Below are 15,935 nucleotides of genomic sequence, written 5' to 3'. Positions count from 1 at the left end.
AAGAAATGTGTGAATTTAGAAATCTATTAAATTCTTTCAAATAAATCAAGTGCACATATAGTCATGTTTTTTAAATAATCTTAATAAACATGCAAATTTTTTTAAGAATACTTTTATTATAAAATAAAAAAAATATATAAAAGAAAGAAAGAAAGTGTAGAAGCTAACCATCATGTGTATTTTATACAAAATAAATCTTAAAAAAATATATAAAATATAGTCCAAAATGTAAATCCAGCATCAAATGTTGTGTGTTAACAAAAAAAGAAATATTGGAATGGATGTGTGAGGAGTGAAACCCTCGCCCTGTACTAGCTCCCGATCCCTCCAACAGAATATGTGATGTTAATACTTTGATAATTGCATCTCTAAAAATCTCATTCTCTTTTTTATTATGCCCGGCAATCTGTCACAAGCCGAATATTTTTTTTTAATTTATGTTAAAAAAGAATGTTAGGGTAAAAAATTATGAGATACAAGTTATTGATTTAATTTATATTTTAAAAAAGATGAAGAAAAAAATGTAAAAACAATAAATAAATAGACCAATTAAAAATATAATAATTAAAAAATAATAAAAAGAACCAAATCTAAACCTAAATGAATTATCAAACAACTTAATAATAAAAAATAAAATTATTAAAAAAAATGTTAAATCATGTAAATTTATAAATCTTGTAATTATAGATATAAGAGCGAGATAATTTTATAAAAAAACAAAAAAAAATAAATAATAAAATTAAAATAAATTATTTTTTTTTAAATTAACTCTCATTAACTTAAAAACTGACTAATTAAATTATGATTGATCATAAAAAACAATTGTGTCATCATAAAAAAACCACAATACTATTCCTAAAACCTAATTTAAAGGATTTTTTTAAAAGTTAGAAGCAATTTATCACTATACTATTACAATAAATAGTATCAGTGTTAGTTAACAATAATTTTCTTAGGAGAATTAGTATGTGTTTTTTTTTAATTTCAATGTTCATGCATAATCAAGTTACTTTGGATTGAGTTTGTATTCAATTTTGAATCAATATTAACTTGGCTGAAATCCAGTTCAGGTGGGTTTTACTTTATCCATGAATTTAAAACTATTTTGTAAACAAACAACATGAATAAAGTTGAAAAACTTCAAGAATAACATGGTTTCATGATTTGAAATATATTTATTTTTGAGATAATTTTTGTGATTATAATTTTAAAAAATAAATTTAAAAAAGGTGTAGTTAACAGTGGTTAATTTGATTTAGTAAAAATTATGATTAAAATTTATGTGTAGAAAAAATCATGTATTTGGTAGAAATTGTAATTATTTTTCAAAATACTTTTTATTTGGAGATGCATCAAAATAATTTTTTATTTTAAAAAATTTATTTTTGATATGGCACACAAAATAATTGAAAACATAAAAAATATATCAATTTGAAGCAAAGAAAAAATATAAAAAATTCAATTTTTTTGAAAATTACTTTTGAAACACAAAAACAAAAAGAATTTTATAAAATTCAATAAAAAAATATGTAAAAACTATTTAATAAAAACTAAATTTCAAATTTAATTTTTTAATAGGTCTTACAATATAAAATACAGTTTAGTTTATTATTAACTATTTTAGCATGTTTGTTTCACCATAAACACAAAAATTAGTGAAAAACAATCACAACCTTATTGAATACCGCATGGTTGATGTCAGGGTTAAGTAAGGGACATTATTGGCAGTTAGAGAAAGAGTAAAATTATTAAAAGAAATATTAAAGCATGTGAACTTGCAAATCTTGTAATTATAAGTATAAGAGTGAAATGATTTCATAGAAACAAAAACAAGAAAAAAATTTAAATAATAAAATTTAAATAAATTAATTTTTAAAAAATTTATTGACTCGCATCAGCTTAAAAATTAACCAATCGAATCATAATTAATTATAAAAAATAATTGTGTCATTATAACCACAATATTACTTCTAAAGCCTAGTTAGGAGTTTCAAAAACAAAGTTAGGAGCAATTTATCACTACATCATTTTAATAAATAGTATTAAGAGTGCTGGGTAACAATAATTTTCTTAGGAGAATTATTGTATTTTTTTTAAATTTTAATGTTCATGCATAATCAAGTTACTTTGGAATGAGGGGGTTTTAGTTCATCCATGAATGTTAGACTATTTTGTAAACAATATAGTTGGAGTTGAAAAACTTAAAAGATAACATGGTTTTATGATTTGGAATATATTTTTATTTTTAAGATAATTTTTATGGTTATAATTTAAAAAAATATGATTAGTTGGATTTAAATAAATATTTGGTAAAAATTATGGTTAATATTTATGTATAGTAAAAAAACATGTATAAAATATGTGGTAGAACTATAGTTGTAATTGTTTTTTCAAGTGTTTTTTATTTATAAATATATCAAAATAATATTTTTTTATTTTTTTAAAATTATTTTTAATATAGCACACAAAATGATTTGAAAACATAAAAAATATATCAATTTGAAGCAAAAAAAATAAAAAAATTGAAATTTTCTCAAAATTATTTTTAAAACACAAAAAAAAAAAGAATTTTATGAAACTCGATTAAAAAAATATATAAAAACTATTTAATAAAAAATAAATTTTAAATTTAAATTTAAATTTTTAGTAGATCATACTATATAAAATATAGTTTGATTTAAACCCCACAATATTTTACTGCGTTTGTTTCACTGCAAACACAAAAATTAATGAAAAAAAAGGCAGCCTTAGTGGATACCACGTGGTTGATGTCAGTGACGGACTTTACTGGCAGTTAGAGAAAGTACTCCACTTTCTGTTGGTACATTTCAATTTGTTTAATATGTAACCACTATAGTTTTGGAAAGATTGTGGGGTTTTAGCTAGCTCCTCGTTTTTAAAGGATGTTCAATGGAAGAGGTTTGAACTGCTTTCAGCCATGTTTAAAGCTTAGCAGAACAGGAGCATACATCATTAATCATTATTCCTTTCGTACTTGGCAGCATGTTGGAGTCCTTTGCACATGTTTCGTAACTCCTGAATCTCAGATTTGTTTTTCATGCAGGACGGCATGGTCCCATATGAAAACGGAGCATCTGGTGAAAAACCTCGTAACAGAGTAATCGTACAACAACATTGTAATATAATTGAGCAGAGCTTCTGGGAAGAACACCCAGGGCAGGCATCCTTGAATAGGAGCTTTACACACTGAGTAACCTGGAAAGCTCCAGAATTCATTGTTCATGTCTTCATGAAATTGCTGCCCATGAATCGGCAGTAAGCTCTGGAAACCATACCTTCCTGACATGAACTATTATCGTGTTGTGTGATCTACAGCAAAGAGATTGAGGACTCAGGTAAAGTTAGAAGTGGTTTGTGAAGCAGTTGGTCGAAATCTTCGATGGGAAATTTTATAAAACAACAATAAATTATAGATGAAAACCATCAAACCTAGAACTTTAAACGTGCATGTGCCTTTTTTAAGAATTACTCTTTAAAGTTTGAGGGAACATTCAAATCGTTTAGGTTAGGTATTTAACAGTTTTTGTCTGATTTGTTTTTCTGGTTTAACAGTAAGAGTTTTTGTAAGATTTTTTACGTAAGCCTTGAGATTAAATTCCTAATTTTATTTCAGGTCTTAAATTTATATGCAATTGACATCTAAATTGGTGCATTTTGTAAGATATTTATATTTTCCACAAGCCCCAAACGCATGTGATTTCTCATGTAAGTGAGGGGGGCATGAATCAAAACTTGAAAACTATCCTTCAAAGAGAACAAATAAGAAATTATAAGTAAATGTTAATCAAGAATTAGCTATTGCTACAACGTTCATTCTCTTTTTATTAATAATTATTTTAAAACTATGATTTTGGTTGCTCCGAAATCCAGTGAGAATATATATATGTATATAGTAAATTCTATAGTTTTTAAACCTAGCCTTGCACAAAGCTTGAGTCGTAGGTTTAAAACTTGAATTATAGATTTTGATTGGATTATCGAGTTATTCTTGATTAACTTTTTTTTATAAAACAAAATAATTTTATTTTTATTAAAAATAAATAAACAATTAATAAATTATAATTATGTTTTTGACTGAATTTTAACAAGTCAACTGAATTATAAAGTCAATTGGAATTTTGATAGGGTGATAAAAGTGTTTTTATTTTTTTATTTTTTTCGTAAATCCAGTGAGAATATATATATAGTAAATTCTATAGTTTTTAAGCCTAGCCTCGCACAAGCTTGAATGTTTTGATTGAATTGTCGAGTTATTGTTGTTTAACTTTTTATATATATATAAAATAAAACAATTTTATTTTTATTAATAAATAAATAAATAAATAATGGGTTATAATCATATTTTTGACTGAATTTTAACCAGTCAACCGAATTATAAAGTCAATAATTATAAAGTCAATTGAATTTTTGATCGGATGATCAAAGCTTTTCCTTCTTTTATTTTTTTTAAATCTAGTTCAATTTTACTTTCAAATTGATCAAGTTTTTGGCTAATCTACCGGATGAATTGAATTTTATAAGTATGATAAATTCAATTTTTTTTCTTAAAATAAATAGATTCAAAGATGTAAACTTAGTTTAATTTTAGTTTTAAATTGATCAAGTTTTTGGTTAATCTACCGGATAGAATTGAATTTTATAAGTACGAGAGATTCAATTTTTATTTCTTAAAATAAATAGATTCAAAGATGTGTAGTTCAAAAAAAATCGATTCAAAGATGTGTAGTGTAGTGTAACTTGTTGAGGTATAAAAGGAAAAGGAATAATTAATAAGGGGAGGAAAATCAAAGATGTGTAGTTCAAAAAAGAATCAATTCAAAGATGTGTAGTGTACTGTGACTTGTTGAGGTATAAAAGGAATAATTAATAAGGGGAGGAAAACAGGAATTTCGGCTTTGCTTTCTGCATTTGTAAGGGCTAGCAAGTGTCGCACTCACCCTTTTAAGGAAACAAAGAAACACTTGAGCCAACGCTTGAATCCTGTTAGAAGAATGTCGCTTGGGACTCACTCTATCTACGTGACGAAGGTAGTCTACATCGCAAAGGAGTTCATGCTAAGGAAATAAAAAATAAAAGATCAAGAGAATGAAGACTGTAGCCAGAAATGATTGGTGGCTTAATCTACAAGAGAGGCAAGTGAGAATTGAGCCCACCCCCAAAGAGAATTATCAAGATCAATCAAGAAAATATATTATGACAAAAATGTTGCTTTGTGGGGCTCTCTCTCTCTCCTCTGCAAATTGGAAGCAAAAACATGTAGATATATTAGGTTGAGTTGTACAGTTTAACTAACCACCCACTCCAACCCACTCCATGGAGTCTAATATTACTCTCACACATGCACATAGCACCAAAGTTGGGTGGATCTTAACATTTCCAGATACAAATCATTCTAGCTTGTGAAAAAAGACAACCTACAGCAACCCAATATAACAGCTAGCTCTATATATTCTGGTGTTGATTCTTTCCATGCTCTAATTTCCGTGTTCTTGCTCGATCCCGGCACTACTCCTGAATGCCTGCATTCCCTTTTAGATTTTGTGTTTGATTTTATCCTGTAAGGAGGATATGCGGGATCATATGGAAAGATTTGTAGTTCTTCCATTCTCCATCGCCTGTGCTTCTCACTCCAGTGTTGATGTGGCCTCCAGTGAATCCTGCAAGAAACCAAAACTCGAAACCAAATCACATGCAACGAGTATTCTCTCCTCCCCTTCTCTCAGGTATGGAACCCTTTTTCATGATTATTTAATTACCATTTAACTCTTTCTCTCTCTCTTTCTCTGTTTTGTTAAAGGAGGACAAGAAGGGGAGGAAAGCTCTTGTAAAGAAAAGACGAAGAACAATACATTTAGTTTCCTGCTGGCTCTTCCAAAGCCTTGCATAACCGGTAGCATGCACAAATTGATTAGGGGCATCAAGACTCTCTCCCAAGTATTTGGTAAGATTGTTTTTACTTCTTGCCCATTAATACAATAGCTTGAATACAGATCAAAGATCACACAATACATGTTAATTACAGCCTAGAAATTGAAACTAAGCAGAATTAATAACAGTAATAATAACACAACGCCTGAATTAGGACAGGAATGCCAAGTCCAGGTAAGATGAAAGCATCAGCTCATGATCCCCTTCCGTGTAAAATGGCAGCTGCGCGGTGACTTCATTGAGGAAATTAGAATCTGAAGGGACCATTTCTGTGATGTATGATGAGATGTTAAAATCGTTTCAATTTCAAAAGTAGGCCCTTTACTCTTTTAGGTGGCCATTAACTTACCATTTCTGTCGTTATCAGTCGTCCTGTTTCCGGACCAGACATTCTTATCACCGGAGCTAAAAACGTTTTTCTTTTTGAGGTGAAGGGTGCTTCCTTCTCACTCATTTTTTCTGGTGCTAGGGGTTAATTACATATCAACCAAGTTAACTAACATCTACTTAATCATTATTGATTTTCAACTTAACCATAGAATCACAACTAATTTAACAAGTTAATTACCTTGAAATTAAATCCCAGGTTTCCGCTATTCGGTCTTCATGCTATCTTGATTCGTTTCAATATTTCTCTTGGTATTTTACCATTCTCTTGTATGAATTAATGCTGCCCACATGATCCGTACTCCACCTTTGGCTCGAAATGCAGTGTACAAAGAAGAAGACGAGGAGCTAATGGAAAGAGAGATGGAAATCGGATATCCAACTGACGTGAAGCATGTAACACACATAGGATTGGATGGAACTACGATGACAAATCCCATAAAGGGTTGGGAATGCCTGAAATCTCCAGAAATAATTCCATTCCCTTCATTTACTTTAAGGCAGTTCGAGCTTGCTATGGCTGCACAAGCTCATGGACCTCTTGTTGGGATCGATCATTCCAAGCTTGTTTGATTCATTGATTTTTCTTTTCATTTCCTGATCTTGTTTCTTTGACACTAGATGACTGATGTGATGAAGATTGATCAATGTTTTTGATGGAGGCACTGGTCGCAGTGATGTGTTTATGGTGTGCGTGTGGGACCTTGGCAATGTTTTTCTGGGTGGCCATTGAAATTGTTCTTGCAATCCATTCTCAATATTTGCTTGTTTTGGCGTGGGTGAACGTGTCGAAGGACCGCACCAGTAGCGTAGCTGAAGTTTCTTCCCTCTATATATTGAAAATCTCTTTATGTTAAAAAGGTGGTGGTTTTGCCACTTAACTGTAGTTGAAATGATAGTAGCATCTTTTTATTTATTTATTTGTCCTAAGAGATCTTCAATTTCTTTTTTTGAACAAAGAAAGGGCGGTTTTTAAAATATTAAAAGCATCTTGGGTTAAAAAAGAATTTTTTAATATTTCCCAAATTATGATAAATTAATTTTTATTCTAAAAAAATTAAGTTTTTTAATAAAATGATGCCAAACATGCCCGTAATAAATAAATAGCAAAAAAAGAATTTGCAATATTTCCCAAATTATGATAGATTAATTTTTATTCTAAAAAAATAATTTTTTTAATAAAATAATGCCAAACATGCCCGTAATAAATAAATAAACAGATAAAAAGAAAAGGAAAGAGAACAGAAACCACAAATCATCGAAACCAATGAAGCCATAAGCCAAGCCCAACAACACCCTCACGGCCCGCCCCAAGCTAGCAAAACTTCACCGCTTCTTATCTCAGCTGCCTCTCAAAAGAAGAAGGGTTTTTCTCGCTCGCCAGGTAGAGAGGCTAAAGCAAGCGTCTTCTCGCATCATCAAATTCTCGGCGACGCCATGGCTAATACTACCACTCCCAGTCTGTACTATCTCTTTCTTTCCTTTTTCTTATGTATTTGTACGGACGGTCACGATCTGTAATTAATTATATTTTTGGGGTGTTTTGTGCAGCAATGGCAAGGTCTTTCCTTCAAGTAGCAGCCACAGAGGAGGTTGCTCCTCCTCTCCGTGCTGTTCAGATCGAAGGACTGGTACTTTCTCATATTTAACGTTGTTAATAATTTTTTAAAGGAAAATTACAAGTTAAAGTTGAGATTTAATAAAATAAAGTTTATTGACAGGCTGTGTTGAAAATAATCAAACACTGCAAGGAGTTTTCACCGTCTTTAGTGACTGGGCAGCTTCTAGGATTGGATGTTGGTAGCGTTCTTGAAGTTACCAACTGTTTCCCTTTCCCGGTATGCTTTTTATTATTATTTTAATTTTTGAAAACTCTGATTGGTTTCGGAATTTGATTAATTATTGTTATTATTATGCAGATTAGGGAAGAGGATGAGGAGATTGAAGCAGAAGGTGCTAATTATCAGCTTGAGATGATGAGGTGCCTGAGAGAGGTCAATGTCGACAACAACACTGTTGGATGGTCAGTTTCTTTTAATAATTTTTTTTCTCTGTCTGAAATTTTTTCCTTCCCGATTGTTTTGCTTGAAGTTTTGATTTTTTTTTTGTAATATTAATTTCTTAATCATGAAGAGATCTCAAATGCTTGTTTTTTGTGGTATTGTTTCTTATGTTTTGGATAGCACAGACGCTTTCTTGCTATGATGCTCTAGTTATTTCCATGTTTGATCCGAATAAAACAAATCACATTGCATTGGAATTGCAAGAACTGATTTATTTTTTTTTTGAGATTTCACTTTTCACTTTTTGTTACTTTTCCTTATTTCTTGGACCGTATCCATCATGTCATGGAGTGAATGGATTTGGCTGTTGTTATACACAAAATTAACCAAGATGAGACGAAGTCTAGGATAGGAAGAACATGCCAAACTTGATTGCAGATCATACTTGGATTGTGGAAAATCATTAAATTATCTGGGAAGGACTGGTTTTGAACCTTATTATTGCTTGTTTCTTTTTCGTTGGCAATAAAAGGCAGTTAAAAAAAAGGAATGATTTTCTGTTTTGAGTATAAATTCTTGGGACATATGGGTTTTCCTTAGTAAATTATATTTTATTAGCAGCATTTATTTAAAAAGTTTCTCCCTTGAGACTCATTTTGAAATGGCTTAAATGGTCATTTATGAGTTTGGTTTTCCCTCATTGCATTGCTATACATTACAATGTTACACACAAGCATGTTTGTATCTCTTCTCTGAATGTCTCTAAAGTCTATTATAAGAGGTCACAACGTGGACCTGTTCCCACTCCATACTACGAGTCCTTTGCTTTCATTGATGCTTTTCTGAACAGAACTAATTTTTCTTCAAAATAAATATATGTGTATACATCTGCATGTACATGTCTAGAATTTGCTTGTACAATCTGTGATCTGTTATTCTCTTCTCAATTTTCAGGTATCAGTCAATGTTGTTTGGTTGTTTTCAAACAGTGGAATTGATCGAGACATTTATGAATTACCAGGTAAAGAGGTTTAATCAGTGTTTTCTTTTTTGATATGGCATGCGCACAATCTGAATGATTTACTCATCTCTAATTCATTTTACGTTTGCATATTTAAAATGTCATTTCACCTGACACTCTTAGATTATAGCAGGTGTGGTGGGTTAGGAGATTGGTGAATAGGTTATAGGTGAGGATTGGGATATGTTCAAGAGTATATTGATAAAAATAGGTAAAGGATAATGGATATGGGGTTTATAAACTGAAATGGAGATAAATTTATATGGCTACCAGCATCTCACTAATAGGTTTCCTAGGAATCACACTAGAAGATGGAAAACCTTAGCATCACATCTAGTATTCATCTGAGTCCCTCTCCTCCAAAGCTTACAGTTGAAATTCCCAGTCATTAATTCATCTTTCAAAAGTGGGTTTTCACAAACATAGATATTGAGTAAGTACGCCTAAGGAGGTGCTCCTTAGGTGGAGCCAACTGGCCATCTGTTACTTTAGAAAATCTTACAAATTACAATACTATGTCTTAGAAGATAATCTTCTTTAAGCTAGTTCTTGTTGGGGGGCATCGGATACACTTGTTTCCTTTAGTATTAGTTTTTCCCATGTCTTCAAAGATCACAGAAAGATATATGAATTCTAATTGTTTCAGTCTCTGCATCAGTGTATTTATCCCAAAAGGAAATAAAAGCATTTGCATTTATTTCATTTTCTTGTTTTTTCAATTCTTCTTTGGGTTCATTTAAATTTCTACAGCTTTGAACATTAACCGTGATGAAGATTAACTTAGTTTCCAGTTTCAGGAAGCGGGTTTTGAATACATTTGAATTCGTTTGGTTGCCATTACTTAGTATGGTAGCTTTCCACTCTTAATTGTTTCATTTCTCGAACTTTCTTTTGAATGCAGGAAAATATTAGACGGTGTGTTTGTATAATTTATGATCCTTCAAGAGCTAACCAAGGTGTTTTAGCTCTCAAGGCTTTGAAGCTTTCTGATTCTTTCATGGATCTGTATCGCAATAACAATTTTACTGGAGAGAAGTAAGAAGTTTTCCTGAGACAAAGTTGGATAACTGGATTTGAACTATATAATGCAATCCCATCATGATGTCTCTTTTGCTTCCATAGGTTGAGGGAGAAAAACTTGTCATGGGTTGATATTTTTGAGGAAATTCCTGTAAGATTTTGAAGCTTTTTATTTTATTTTTATTCATGCAAGATGAATAAAATATTGCTATGACTTCATGGAATTGATGTAGCATGAAGAAAGGTATCTGTTTGTGTTTGAATAACATTCTTCCTTTTGCACTCAGATCAAAGTTTCAAATTCTGCACTTATTAGTGCCTTTATGACTGAGCTAGAAGATGATACACCAGTGACCCAGGTACAATATTAATGTTTTGAGCGACTATTTGGGAACCTAAACTTCATGTTTGTAATTTGTCCTACTTGTGTTTTCTATGCCAGTGTGATTATGACCGCCTGCAATTATCAACCAGTCCATATTTGGAAAGGAATGTAGAATTTTTGATTGAATGCATGGATGATTTGTCAATGGAGCAGCAGAAGGTTAGTGTTCTTGTTATCCAATATTATCAAACAGAATAACATGTTATCCTTACATGATAATGCCTTGCAGTTCCAATATTACTATCGGAACCTGTCACGCCAGCAAGCTCAGCAGCAAGCATGGCTTCAAAAGAGAAGGTAAAATGTTGATTTAATTGTTCATTGCTCCCTGACTATTTTGCTGTTTAATTGGATGGACGGTACAATGTTTGGGGTTGTGTAAGTTGGGATTTCTACTGGTCCTTTGGATGTGTTCTTGTGTATACAAGAACTTGCTTTTTATAGAACTGATGTTTATATGTCCCTGCAACCAAAGATGAGGTGGGAAGTGGGAACTATTATTTTCAGATAGTCACTTCCTTTTGCTATGGATACTTTGACAGGCACTTGACACTGTTTTCCTTCCAAGTTGGTTGAACGGGGCAAGTACCACAGGGCACTTCTCTAAGCCTAAGAAACCAATTTCATCCATAGCCTGGCATGAATCGCCACCCCATTCACAGATTAGAGTTGTCTTGTTTATGTGTGTAAGTTGTGGATATGGGACATATCTGTTGGGGTATTGATGTGTATGCACGTTCACCCTGAGGACTAGGGGGAGGGAGATGTTTAGAAAGACTCTGGGGGTTTTTAAATTAAGATATATTCTCTTCATAGGTCTTGATCATTGGATTAGATTCAACACTTGCCACTTCAAAAAGAAAAAAAAAAAGCTGTAGAAGAAAAACCTGTCGACTTTAGAGCTGTGTGTGGTCATTTTGAATTAGGATTCTCCTTGCAAATGTGTCTGATTTTCACTATTTTTTTCCTAGTTACTATTTTATATTGGATTCATTGTGTTTTGTAGGTCAGAGAACATGTCACGCAAAGCTGCAGGAGAAGAACCCTTGCCTGAGGAGGATCCTTTAAATCCCATCTTCAAACCAATCCCTGAACCATCACGGTTGGATAGTTTCCTAATAACCAATCAAATAGCAAATTATTGCAACCAAATCAATGGGTATGTTACTGATCTAAAAGACTGGTTGATATCATATCCTGTAATGCCTTATCTCCTGCAAGAAAGCTTGACTATTATCTGTCATTTATGAGCTTATTGGCTTCTATTTCTGTGTTGACTTTCAACTGCCTTGGGAAATTCTGATATAGATTCTGCCTGTTGTCTGATGTCTTCTATGTTTTCCGCATCATTATCTGTTTTTTAGCTTCGTAGTATGTGCTTCCTAGAGTTGGTATCTTTTTAGGCAAAACACTTCGATCTTAACTTTTGCTGACAGAATGAAATTTGGGTACGAAGTGCTCCAGTGCGCTTCAGTCCTCAGCATCAAAATTGTATTGCCCTGTTGTGTCATCTTCTGCTAATTGACTTTAAAAATCCCTAACCAATCTAATTGCAGTCGAGTTTTTCCTTTTAATCGATAGCATTGATGCCAGGTATGGATTTTTGTAGTTTGATTGCATCCAAAAGTCAAGTGTGTGTTCTTTGCAAATAATTATTCAAGATCAACTCCTTGTTTGTTGTCTGAAGGGGGATAATACTTTCTTAGCCATTGAGCCTGGAGGAATTGTAATAGAAGAGATTTTGTTTCTCCTTGTGACAAATTTACCTAGTTATTTGAGAATTGAGAAAGCAAAATTGCATAGTCTAGGAGGGGTGGTGAGTTTGTAACTTTTATTGTTGTTGCTATGGATCTGGGAGCTGAAACTCTGCTCTCGCTCTGGTCTCTTATCCATTGCCTCACATTGTTGATGTTTATAGTCTCATTATCTTTGTGTTCCTTAACATTGCAGGGTTTCTGGGCAGAGCTTCAGCCGATTATATTTGATGAAGGCTTTGCATGAGAATTGATGCAATGGGAAGTTTGAATGGCCAGTCATGCCTCATTTCACAAGTGTTTCTTTTTTTTTTTTTGGTTTTTGTAGCCTTGATTAGGAAGAGGATGGATTCTTGGTAGGATGCCTCTTGGATGAAAATGAAAAAAACTGGGGCAAGGAACAATTCATGCGTAATTGTGTCTTCATTTGAAAATGATTCTAGAATGTAGCTTATCGTTGTTTTAAATCGACTCTTATAAGAGACTTGGATGGTTGAAAAACGAGCACTTTTACATGAACTTGCCTATCCATGGTGCATGTTTTCGGCATATGATGGAACAACAACATGTTTGATTTTGTGAGAAATAGTATGGATGTTAGCCAGGAGGCATGCGCCGGCTTGTATGCTTGAGAGCAGACAGGTAAGTGATGGCTTTTCATGTTCACTGACTGTATCGTTTCATTCCAAATATGCTGGTAGTAATGCTTTGAAAACTCTCTTGTTTTGGTATAGAATATGAAAGAATCCTCTAGAATTTGGACCTGAAACCTCTGGATTAACAAGGGTGCCTGCTAGGAACCCCACCCCCACCTCCACCACCACCACCTGTAGACAAGATTTTGCGAGAAAATATGTATCCAGCTTCGCTGACATCTTTTTTAACCATGTGTGTGGTTTGATTAATGTTGTGGATTTAAAAATTATTTGGATGGTTAACAAAAATATAGTTTGATAAAAAAAAATTAAGATATGTTTTATAAATATTAAAATGATAATGTATTGAATTGGTTTATATTAATTTTTTATAAGATTAAAATAATTTTATAAAAAAATAAATTGAATTAAATTATGAACTTTAATTTTCTATCTACTTGTTATTAAATAATAAAAATAAAAAAAAAAAATCAACTGCAGAATGGATAATTATAAAAATTATTCTATAATTTGATATGAATTTCACTTTGCCTCGGATACAATGTTAGGATAACTTAATAAAAATAAATAAATTAATAGCGAATTCTCACCGCAATCATTCCTTGTTAACAGGGATCTTTCCACCTGTTGATTAGGGCTTAGTTTTATTAAGATACTGTAAGGGGTTGTTTTGATTATTTATTTATTTTTAAAGCAAAACCATCAACAACTATCTTGATTTCATAAAAACATTATGTTTGGTATTGAGAAGTTTTTACTAGTCGTTAATTTTTTATGTGCTTGAAAACAGTTTGTAGTTTTTAATGCGGACAAGCTAGCAGTGTAGACAGTTACAGATATATAAAAATACACTACCTCATTACCGGGTTACAAGTGAACCCGTGGGCCACTGAGTTTTCACCCACGGCACAAGAAGCTCTCTTTTTTAGTAAAGCAATCTAACTTCGGCCTGGTTTTTTATGGGCTTCTGATATCCTTGTGTGTGTTTCAAAAAGCAACTATATCTGTGTTATTAAAAATTAAATTTTTTATATTTTAGATCGTTTTTATAAACTGATTTTAAAAAATAAAAAATTATTATTTTAATATATTTCAATATAAATTTCAAAAACAATTATAATCACACTCCAAATAATATAATCCAATTCCAAATAGAATCTCACATACCAAATAGAATATCACTTTGGAATATCACAAATCACTAGCATACTCTACTTTCTTTTACATAAAAAAAAAAAAACACCTTTTTAAGCGTCTGTGTCTGTCTTAGCAACCTGAAAATGGTTTCTCCTTCAAATCCACTGTCAAACATCATCTGGTTTCTTTGGATAATGTTTTTCCCATCCTAAAACCTGAAAAGGGTTTGGTTCTTACAACTCTAGAGTTTGCAATTCAGACTAGGGAATGGGGTCTTGATTGGAGATTCATCAGGACAGGAGTCTCTGGTACCAGGCGACACCTCCTTCCACGAATGATTGAGATCCAATCACAAACAGCAAAATTTTGCTTCTTGCATGCACATAGTAGCTAGCAGCCATCGAAATCGAAGGCCATCAAAATGAAAATCTAATCTCTTAAGGCCCGGCTCAACTGTGCCAGCTACAGAGACATTCGATGTAATGGGTAATTCCCAAATAATGAGACAATGAAGTTATTTTCAAGTTTGTAGAGAGGAATGAATATATTATGTTTTCAAATTAATGCAACCAAAAGAACTCTTCAAACAAAGAAAGATCCAACAGATTCACTCCTTTAAGACAATAACATTGCTGCTAAAACAAAATGGAAATACTAGAAATGACAACCGATAATGTAAATCTAAACATAAAAATACAGTTGTCCAGGAAACTTAAGCAGTCTATATAAACTCCCTCAGGTGCACGCTTACTTCTCAGAAGAGTTTGGTCCTCGCTTCTTCCCAAAACCAACAACTGTAAACAGAACACAGAAAAATCATCACATTCAAAATAGAAAAAACAAGCAGAATCTCATAATTGATGAGATTGAGCTAAGAAGTCATCTGAAGCCACGTAGTTCTTGTGATTGTACTAATGCCATTATGTTAATATCAGAATTTTGTAAGCCCTGACCAGAATAAAAGCATATTGCAACGGAAAAGTTTCCCGCAAAAGAATGCCCAACCAGCACTTCCTTTTCTCTTATTCTATGCCATTTCGACATGCATTGCACCAATCTCTACCCCACCCTGAAATCACTGCTACCTCACCCTAAATTACAGCTAAATTTATTAGCGGTAGCTTTAAAGGACTGAAATGTATTTGCACCAACATCCAGGAACAGCACTCCACAAAATCCAAGTTCTAATAACAAAAAAAGGAGTCGCGGCAACCCCTTCTTCCCACCACTCAAACCATAACAAAGTGCTCAGTGATTTCCTATAACAACCAGACCTTAAACCCACATACACTAAGGGAATAAAAATGAATCTAAGGATCAAATTGATCAAACCCTAATTACCTGACATGAGCTTAAAAAAGAATAAGTTTGTTTAGCTTAAAAAAAAAAAGATTTAAGAGAGAGAAACTGACCGGCGGTGACAAAGCGGCGATTGTACTGCATGCGCTTGTGGGCACGGCCTCTAGGCTTCTTCTTCTTATCTTGCTTGGCCACTTTTGGGGTTTGACCTCTCACCTTCCCTGCACGAGCCAGCGATCCGTGTACCTTGCCTGAGAACAATCCAAATCAAAATCAATCAATCACAGAATGTTTTGAATATTAAATTAGTTGCTCGAGACTGAG

The 15,935-nt window shown here is 32.4% G+C and overlaps 2 protein-coding genes across 2 annotated transcripts; both read left to right on the top strand.

The window, feature by feature from the left end:
- The first annotated feature begins 5,290 nt into the window (after window positions 1-5,290).
- LOC105107707 (CRIB domain-containing protein RIC4-like) lies at window positions 5,291-7,104 on the top strand. The gene is made up of 3 exons (XM_011001738.1): window positions 5,291-5,719; window positions 5,819-5,962; window positions 6,662-7,104. Exons 1-3 carry the CDS (start codon window positions 5,590-5,592, stop codon window positions 6,907-6,909), a joined length of 522 nt encoding a protein of 173 aa, XP_011000040.1. The 5' UTR covers window positions 5,291-5,589; the 3' UTR covers window positions 6,910-7,104.
- Window positions 7,105-7,612: 508 nt separating this feature from the next.
- On the top strand, window positions 7,613-13,068 carry TIF3H1 (translation initiation factor 3 subunit H1). Its single transcript, XM_011001737.1, has 12 exons — window positions 7,613-7,795; window positions 7,888-7,967; window positions 8,058-8,174; window positions 8,256-8,359; window positions 9,294-9,360; window positions 10,262-10,395; window positions 10,483-10,531; window positions 10,668-10,739; window positions 10,823-10,924; window positions 10,995-11,062; window positions 11,772-11,924; window positions 12,716-13,068. The coding sequence occupies exons 1-12, from the start codon at window positions 7,774-7,776 to the stop codon at window positions 12,771-12,773; spliced, it is 1,026 nt and encodes a 341-aa protein (XP_011000039.1). The 5' UTR covers window positions 7,613-7,773; the 3' UTR covers window positions 12,774-13,068.
- Window positions 13,069-15,935: the final 2,867 nt, after the last annotated feature.

The sequence above is a fragment of the Populus euphratica genome, unplaced genomic scaffold (genome assembly GCF_000495115.2).
Source record: "Populus euphratica unplaced genomic scaffold, PopEup_1.0 scaffold170.1, whole genome shotgun sequence".
Taxonomy (NCBI): domain Eukaryota; kingdom Viridiplantae; phylum Streptophyta; class Magnoliopsida; order Malpighiales; family Salicaceae; genus Populus; species Populus euphratica.
Note: the sequence above shows the minus strand (reverse complement) of the source record. Positions and strands in the feature narration are given on the sequence as shown.